The sequence below is a fragment of the Canis lupus genome, chromosome 17 (genome assembly GCF_011100685.1).
Source record: "Canis lupus familiaris isolate Mischka breed German Shepherd chromosome 17, alternate assembly UU_Cfam_GSD_1.0, whole genome shotgun sequence".
NCBI classification, from domain to species: Eukaryota; Metazoa; Chordata; class Mammalia; order Carnivora; family Canidae; genus Canis; species Canis lupus.
Window position 1 is genome coordinate 19,495,825 of NC_049238.1, and position 9,451 is coordinate 19,505,275.

General features: G+C 49.6%; 1 protein-coding gene across 2 annotated transcripts; it reads right to left on the bottom strand.

The window, feature by feature from the left end:
* Nucleotides 1–1,019: 1,019 nt before the first annotated feature.
* Nucleotides 1,020–7,805, bottom strand: POMC (proopiomelanocortin). Of its 2 annotated transcripts, none has more exons than XM_038560951.1 (3): nt 7,647–7,805; nt 3,916–4,067; nt 1,020–1,873 (listed from the first exon to the last, which is right to left on the bottom strand). In XM_038560951.1, exons 2-3 carry the CDS (start codon nt 4,045–4,047, stop codon nt 1,208–1,210), a joined length of 798 nt encoding a protein of 265 aa, XP_038416879.1. In that variant the 5' UTR covers nt 4,048–4,067; nt 7,647–7,805; the 3' UTR covers nt 1,020–1,207. The 2 variants fall into 2 exon arrangements, with proteins under 2 accessions (XP_038416879.1, XP_038416880.1); XM_038560952.1 differs by having other exon boundaries at nt 3,916–4,097; nt 7,647–7,801.
* Between the last annotated feature and the right edge of the window lie 1,646 nt (nt 7,806–9,451).

The window sequence follows — 9,451 nt, forward strand, 5'->3', positions numbered from 1 at the left end:
CACATCTATTTTCTCATTAATCCTCACAATAGTCCTCAAACTAGGAACGGAGGGGTGGATGGATGAGAGAACCAAATCTTGGACAAGTTTAGAGACTTGCCTAAGGTCACAGAGACAGCTAGAGCCAGGGAGGTATTACCACAGCTTCCCACCCCCAAGCCCAGAGGGCCCCCCCAGTAGCAGTAAGCTTCTGCAAATGTCTGGCTGGCTGTTGGACATGTTAAAAAGAAAACCACAGGCCCAAAATGGCATCACTTAGGCCAAGTCACCAAACGGGGGCTTACCTAACTGCAGTTTCAACCTCCCCCAGAAATGTAAATCTAATTCCTCTATCAGGAAGTTTCTGACTAGCACCAATCTGGTAATCTGTCACATGGGCCTTTCCCATTTGCCTCCCACCAGCACCCAACAACCCAACATGCAAACACGCACAATGTGTGCAAAGGCAAACATCACCCACTCCCACCCCAAAGATTAGGCAATCAGGGTAAGACACCCCCCCCACCCCACCCCCGCGCCTGCTTTTCCTTCTAAGGGAGCCACCTTGCCCTGAACAATCCTTTCATTTGTTAATAACTTTCTTGCCCAGCCCTCCTTCCTATAAAAATCTTCCATTTTGTCTCACTCCTCTGAGCTTCCTTCTACTTGCTAGATGGGATGCTCCTAGATTCTTGAATCACTTAATAAAGCCAATTACATCTTCAGATTTTACCCAGTTGGGTGTTATGCTATATGTTGGCAAATTGAACTTAAATAAATAAATAAATAATCGATTAACTAATTAATTTACCCAGGTGAATTTTTGTTCTTTAACAGAGGGGAGCTCCTGCAGCCTTCCCTTTCAGACCCACGGGGGACAAGGAAGGGTACGTTTTCTTTCCATTCCCAATGTGTCCTATGAATTATACTGCCACGCGGTCACATGGAAACCAGTCTCTCCAATCAATATATGCTGCTCTTGCTTGGATGGATGCGGATTTTTTATTCACCCAGTGGACATTCAAAGTCAGAGTCGGGTGTGAAACTTTGCAAGGTTTTATTTCCTGACTACAGGCAGCTTTAGGAGGCTGACTACCGGGCTGCCCCCCACCGCCTGGGCGAGGAGCACATCCGGGGCTGGGGGGGGGGCGGGAGGGCAGGAGGGCAGGCAGGAGGGGGGCCTTCCGTGGACTTCCCGGGAAGAGAAGCCTCCGGCCCCGCTGCGCCCTCACTGGCCCTTCTTGTGGGCGTTCTTGATGATGGCGTTTTTGAACAGCGTCACCAGGGGCGTCTGGCTCCTCTCCGAGCTCATGAAGCCGCCGTAGCGCTTGTCCTTGGGCGGGCTGCCCCAGCGGAAGTGCTCCATCTTGTAGGGCCCGTCGTCCTTCTTCTCGGCCGCCCCGGCCTCCGCCACCAGGCCGTACTCCAGGTCGGCCAGCGCCGCCACGCCCGCGGCCGGGCCCTCGGGGCCGAGCGCCGGCTCCAGCCGCTGCCCGGCCAGCTCCCTCTTGAACTCGACGGGGAAGGCCTCGGCCGACTCGTCCTCAGCGCCGTTGGGGTACACCTTCACCGGGCGCCGCTTCTTGCCCACCGGCTTGCCCCAGCGGAAGTGCTCCATGGAGTAGGAGCGCTTGCCCTCTTGCAGGCCGAGCTCGCCACCGTCGCCGCGGGGCCCCGGGCCGCCCGCGGGCAGCGGGGCGCGGCCTCCGCCCGCCGCCACCTCTTCTTCCTCGCGCTTCTGGCCCGCGCTGCCATTGCGGCGGCCAAACCGGTCCCAGCGGAAGTGGCCCATGACGTACTTCCGGGGGTTCTCAGCCAGCGGCTGCTCGTCGCCGTTGCCGGGGAGCACGGGCGTCTCGGCGGAGAGGTCGGGCTTGCAGGCCCGGATGCACGCCTGGGGGAGGGCCGCGAGCCAGAGGGTTAGGGCCGCCAGGCCCCGCGCCCCGCCCCCCACGCCTGCGCATGCGCCCTGGGCGCCCGCGGCCCTCAGCACGTGCGGGCGGGACCGAGGGCCGCGGAGGACCCGCTCGAGGACCCCGCTCGAGGACGCCTGCCCTCCCCGCCCAGCTGGGTCCCGCGGACGTCTAAGACTCGGCTTAAGCATCACCTCTTTTGTCCCCTGGACCCCTTGGTTCTCCTTCCTGGCAGCTGCAACAATCCCCCCCGCCCCCCCCCCCCCCCCCATGCCATCCAGCGGTTTACTTATCCCAGGGCTTTTGTGAGCAGGGTCAGCAGCTTCCCGGAATACCCAGGATGCATAGGAATTGATCAATAAATGGTAAATGGGTGGTAGCTGTTTGCACTCAGTCAATACTGAATAAATTGAATAAATAAGTATGGTTCAGTTCGAGTCTGGGAGGGGCATTGGGCTGAAATTTGGGGAAGAGGCTATTCAGGTGGAAGAAATAGAAGTCTGGCCTCTAGAGCCTGTGTTTCCAATAATGCCTCAACCTCACCCCAGTGATCTGCACACCTAACTCATGGCACACCCCCCACCATCTCCCTGTACCATGCCTCAAAAATGTTTCCTATGCCATCTGGCACTTTCTTTGTTTCTTTCAAGTCTTTTGAGCTGATCCTGTGCTTTTCCCAGTCAGTGAGCTTTGGGAGGGAGCAGTTCACTTCCCTGTTACCTCATTCTGACTGGAGGGAAGGGTAAACAGCCACGATTATTTCCATTGCTTCAGTCACGGGGCCTATGTCTCTGCTTTCTGTAAGCAGACAACTCCACCATGGTACACATTTGCCTGGGGAAATGACCTATAGGCTGCAACCTTGAGTTTTTAGTTACGTGGGACTGCAAAGGAGGAAACAGAAGGATCCCATCCATTCTGTTGAGTTGGGAATTTCATACTCCAGGGATTTAGAATCATGACACTGCAGAATATTAACAGTGGAAAGTGAAAACTATCTCATACTCCTCTCCCCTGGACACATAACAGGGGGCTCAGAGAGGTGAAAGGACCTTGGCAAAGTTTCACAACTCTTTGGTGGGAGAGAAGGGGCTAGAACCCATGGGCTCTGACCGTGGCCACTGCTCCTTCCCTAGTGGACTCTCAACAGGAGAGGCTATGCAGTGGGTGTCTCTAATCAAAAGTCTCTTGTGTCTCTCTCTGAACTGGAAGAGACATAACTCCCTGGGCTTTTTCTTCTGTTTTATATTGTACATGATCCCTGCTCCATGTTTTTAAATTCTCTCTCTTCACCTTAACTGAAGCACACAAATGTAATGACGTGCATTCCACCCTCACCAGGCAGATGCTGGCAGCAGGATGGAACTCAGTCACTGATACTGGCAGTGTGTCTTTGAGTCCTTAACGTGGTGTAATTTCTCATTTAGAGCTCCCAATACACACACATACACACACACACACACACACACACAATTCCAGCCTGGCACAAAGGGCCTTTACATGCTTCTGGAAAGGCTTCAGAAGATCAGTCTTCCAGAAGAAGCATGAGACATTTGGGACCAGTTAGAGGAAAATGGCACCTGGGTTTTTCCTTCTCCTTGTACAGAATTCTAGGGAATGAAAATGTCAAGTGATACAAAGTTATTTGAAAGGGAATAAAATGCTAAAGGACTGAAAATGTAGAATCAATAGAGGGAACAATTATTATTACTGTTACTATCATTATTATCTTAATTGCAATATCTCTAAATAGCTTAAACGGAATGGGTCTTCATACAAGAAGACAGGGTAGGAAGATAATCGAGTAGAAATTGTGGACCAGACTCATCTCCCCGAAGCTGCTCCCTCTCTCCTTAGCTCAATTCTGACTTCACCCTAGAGATCTGTTCCTACCCTGCGCTGAGTTACCAGATCTCTGGAAATGAATTTCCCCTTCCCTGCACCCCTTTCTTTTGTGCTGTCCCAGTCCCAGCCCCAGTCCCAGCCAATGCCCAAATCCAGATGGCGGCCAGAGCCCACATACCAGCAGGTTACTTTCCGTGGTGAGGTCCTGACACTGGCTGCTCTCCAGGCACCAGCCACTCACTTCCACAGAGGCCTGAAGCAGCAAGGCCAGCAGCAGGGCCCCTGGGCGGCTGCAGCATGATCTCGGCATCTTCCAGGCGGGCTGAGGCTCTGCAGAGGCAAACAAGATTGGTGGGACCCCTGCGAGGAGCAGAACAATGTTGGCCACTGACCAGGAAGGACTGTGAGCCAATATTAACAACACACTCACTTGTGGAGCTCGAGGCTTTTTGAGGACAGGGGCAGTTCAAGGAGAAGTTTGGTATGAGTTGTGGTGGGGAGCAGGGGAACGGGACCTGGGTAATCTATGCACAATTTCCACTTTGTCTCCTGTTAAAATCAGACCCCAAAGGACATTAGGGTTGGAAGCTATTTTAGGGATCATTTGGTCCAGCCCCTTATTTGAGAAATGGGGAAACTGAGGCCCAGAGACAGAGAATAACTTGGGTGTTCATGACAAGTTCTCCTGTTATCCTAAACTTTCCCATTTCACCACCTTCATGCAGCATAGTTCTAACATTCTAGATCCAAGGAGTAACTTGAGAAAGACAAGGGATTCTGAAATTCCTGCTCAAGATGGTCTATCCTCCTCCTCATCCCCTAGGATCCTATCATTCTTTGGAAACTCTTATTTCCTATGAATAGTAGGCTTACATAAAAGCAAATAAAACCTCTGGCCAATTTGGTCAAAACCTCAGCCAACCTAATTTGATGTCCTGTACAGAAATCACTCAGACGATCACTATCTCTCAGATTCCTGCAGCTTTGAAGAGATTTATTTTTAAAGCAGACCCCCATTCTCTTAAAATTGGCTCATCGTCTAAATACATTCCTTATTGGACCTCCTCTTTTTCTCTGAGTCTCTCATAGTCTGAAATAGCCAGAGTGGAAGATGCTGTAAGTGTAGAAGGGAAGGAGATGGACACACAAAAGAGAATGGAACTACCCGCCCCCCCCCATTGTGAACACCCACCAAAGACACTTTTGGAGAAGTCAGAAAGCACCTCCCAGCAGAAGCTGAAGTCAAGAGGTCAGGATGCAGTAAAGAAGGGAGCGGTGATGCAGCCCTTCGCCCCTGCGCCCCACACTTTCCCCAGCCTTCCACCTCTCCCATGGTCATTTCCCCCCTCACCCAGGTCAGCTTCTTTTGTGATTAGCTCACAACCAACCCACAATCATTTTACATTTCAGAAGAACTTCTCAACCAACTGCAGAAAGAAATCTAATTAGATGAGAAGAGTAATTCACATTAAGGTGTGGATGACTAATTTTCTTATCTGTCCTAATGGACATTTGCATTTGTAAATGTTTGCCTAAAAGAAATCTCCTATTCGTGGAGGGGAGGGGGGCAAATCTTTTTTATAGAGAAGGCTTTGGAAATGAAAGTTCTCCCTGGCTCTCATTGTCTAGTTCAGAAAGCCATTTCCTTTTCTTTGTCCCACCCCCACTCCTTCCCCCCAAAGCTAAGCCAGCTCTGGGCTCCCTTCTTGAATGATTGCCAGGCACAACCTGAGTGTCTTCAGAACAGCCATTAGGTGGCGCTGGCAGCCAGTCAGCTGGCTGAAGGGGCAACCAGGAGAGCATTTGATCAACCTTGATGTCCAGTCTTGTTTTTTTTTTTTAAGATTTTATTTATTTATTCATGAGAGACACAGAGAGAAAGGCAGAGACATAAGCAGAGGGAGAAGCAGACTCCCCGCAGGGAGCCCGATGTGGGACTCGATCCTTGGACCCAGGATCACACCCTGAGCCGAAGGCAGATGTTCCACCACTGAGCCACCCAGGTGCCCCTTGATGTCTAAGTCTTGACCAGGGGTAGGCTGCCCCCACTGTAGCATTTTGATGCTCCAGTTCAAAATTGGAGCCCAAACTTGGTGGGCAAAGCAATTTAAATTAAAGCTCTGATGGGGTGCCTGGGTGGTTCAGTCTGTTAAGCATCTGGCTCAGGTCATAATCTCAAGGTTCTGAGCAGGGATCCTGTTTCTCCCTCTGCCTCTCTCTGCCACTCCCCCGGCTTGTGCTCTGTGTGTGTGTCAAATAAATAAAATCTTAATAATAAAAAAAAAGCTCTGAGATTATACAAACATCTGGGTCAGAAAAATGTGAGATTTACAAGAGAGGCAGAAAAATGGTCATTACATATCACCGTGGGCAAGTGTAAAATAACATTAGTAGAGAAAAAGTAAAATCATACAGATCTGCCAGTCACTTCAATTATACTTCAATTCTCCTCAAGGCTGGCCATTCTGGGATGATTTCCATTTTCTTAAAACCTACCTCATGATTTCAGGCCTTCCTGAGAAGCCCCAGAGAGCATTTCTCCTCTCTCTACTGCACTGGCTGTGTCGTACAACATAATAACATTCACACTGCCCTCCCTCTCAGAGTTCCATTCTACTGCTAAAAAGTCAGTTTCCTGAAAGCAACTTGATTTCTTTTTGCTTATGTGTATTTTCTATTTTTCTATAATGAACAAATATTATCTTGTGTCATTTTTTACAAGCAATAAAGTAACGAAGAAATGTCAGATATTGTGCTTTTGTAGGTAGGGATAGTGTTATATATAATTTAATAATTGAAAGCCTTGGGAAAATAAATAGAAATTTATGATTTACTAATCTTGACATTAACTTTAAACAGAACTACTTTTATGAGAACTTCATATGTGTAGGCAAATTCTCTTTGAGCTAAACAAAATATTGTTTGTCAGTCTAAAACTGCACACTGGTCATGCCCTTCTGTAAAGATTAGAGGAGCAGAGGTGCAGAGTTTTCTCCTTTCACCATGACACACGTGCATCAAGTCCTAAAACAAAAGTGCCAAAGGAATATTAAGTCATTAAATAAGGTTTAATCTGTGCAAATGTTCACAAGTGACAAAATAAATGCACTTGTACTTTCCTTGGCTTCTTCCAGCCGTCTGTGAGAATCACCACCTTTCCATTTATACACGAAAAATTGGGGGGATCCAAATGCCCTGCAGACTCTTCCTCCTTCATTGGAAATCTCCATCAACTAAGCCTCCAACAGCTCAAAGGGTTGTTTCCACCCTGCAATCTAGGGTCTTCAGGATAGAGGTCCACTCTGCGGTCCTATTGAGGGCACCCACAGGGTGTTCAGAACCTTGGACAGTTCCCACACGGGGACACCTCTTTTTAACCCCAGTTGGGTCTTAGAGACCCGCATCTGCATCCAGACACCTCAGGTGCCCTAAAGTGGGCAGAGAAAGGAGGATTCAGGGGTCTGAATCCAAAGAAGTCTGGAATGCAGGGATTTTATTGTAACTTCTAGCCTTTGTTCTCTTGCTCTCATTTCCAACGTTAATTTGCTCTACAGCATATGGTATCTTTTAAGAAAAGAAAATCGAGAGGAAGAGGAACCAAAAGACAGGGCTTTACCGAGATCTCCCCCCAGAAGGCGGTAGGAGTCTCAGGGGTCCTAGCAGCCCGACTCCCCGGGAAAGACACGGCCGCCGGCTCCTGGAAGGGACCGCTTTCAGCGTCGCAGCCGCTCGCCCACCATCCCGAGGCTTCCCGCGCCGCATTCAGGACAGAAAGTTTTCAAGGAACTCAGGACCGCAGCGAGCCAAAGGCGCCTCAAGTCAGCGATCGGAGCCGGGCGAGATCATCCCGAGGCCCAGGGGCAGGGGGTTTCGGGGTAAGAGCGAGGTTCGGCGCCGCTGCGCCCTTACCTGTTGCAGAGGCTGCGCTCTGGGCGACTCCCGCTGCGCTGGGCGAGGATGCTCGGCGGCCTCCTCAGGTCACTTTTCTTCTTTCTCCTCCGCCGCCGCCTGGTCCGAGTCGCTCTCCTCGGTCCTTATATACCTGCGGGGCTCGCCCGGGTGGGCAACGGACGTGAACTTCCTGGCAGCGTAACAAGCAACTCCCCCGACCGTGAGAAGGGGGGCCATAGGGCTCAGGAGGGAGGTTTCCAGGTAGGGGCTAGAGAAAGGGCAGAAGTGCCCGGAAAGGGGGCCGGGTCTCTACCCCGCAGGCTGGAATTAACACTGTCCTGCTGAAGGGTGCACCTGGCAGCTATCAGGAGAGAACTTAATTAAGGATGGTGTTGGGTCTCCAGTTAGGACGAGCAGGTGGCTTAGCACCCCGGTGTGGGGTAGGCCTGGAGCGCTGGCTGAGGTCTTTGAGGAGAGGGTGAAGTTACTTGTGTGCGTGCTTGGTCTGGCATCTGCCTCGTTCACACTTGGAGGTAAATATTCCACAAAGGGGAGTGTGTCTGTAATGCCTCAGATTTCCCCATCCTTTGGAAACTGTGGTGAAGATGTCATGGGGAATCACAATCCCTCTGCCTCAGGTTAGCAGAGTAGGTTGGTGGGAACCAGGGAGGTAGGGAGGGGAGCAGAAAAGGTCAGGGGTCACTCACCTGAGGCCCAGGGAAGGTTGCCTTCTTGGAGGTGTGAAGGCAAGTTGCACTGCCGCTCCTGGGGCCTAGGCCAGAGCAGGCTCCTTCCTGTGCTCCAGACCCCAAGGAAAAGGTGCTGTTAACCTTCTACTACTAATGGGGAGGGGAATGGGGTGCTCTATGGAGAACAGCTGAAGTACTTTCCCTATGGTCTACCTTAACCTGGAGTAAAGAAGAAACAAATTGTGAGGGGCGGGGGTGGGAGGGAGTGTTAGAACAAAACTGAACTTCAGATCAAGGTGCTTGTTTTATTTATTTATTTGTTTGTTTGTTTGTTTATTTATTTATGCGCTCATTTTAGTCTGCCAATTGCAGCTTTCTTTATTCCCAGTCAGATGTTCTTTCGGACTCCAACACTCCTGTGAGAATTCTTGGTTGGTGACATTGGCTTTATAGTCCACAATCCTTTCCTTTTGGGATACAGGAGAAATCTAAACTCCTAAACAGTAAACAAGATTGTTTATCACTTGACCTTGCCCTGAGTCTCAAGGGTCACTTCCCACCTGTCCATCTTACATCCTGGCACTTCAACCATCCACAACATTCCTTTTTCCTTTTTTTTTTTAAGTTCTATTTATTTTATTTATTCATGAGAGACACAGAGAGAGTGGCAGAGACACAGGCAGAGGGAGAAGCAAGCTCCCTGCAGGGAGCCCGATGCAGGACTCCATCCCAGGACCCCAGGATTATGACCTGAGCCAAAGGCAGACGCTCAACCACTGAGCCACCCAGGTCCCCCTCCAATATTATTTCCTTAAGAGACTTTTTCCTTAGTCAGATACTTTATTGCTTTTTCCCCAGTCTGATGTTTTACATCTTCTTGAGAGATTTCTTATAATGACATTTTCTTAATGGAATATAGAATGAATAGTGTCAGGTGATAATATGATTTTTCCCCTTTACTGGGATAATGTGGTGAATAGCATTGTTGATTTTTAGTGTTACACCTACCATGTATTACTGGATTGAGCCTAATTTATTATGATATGTTATCATTATGTAACACTGAGTTCAATTTTCTAATCTTTTATTTAAGATGTTGTATCTGTGTTTATGACATTAGCCTGTAATTTTCCT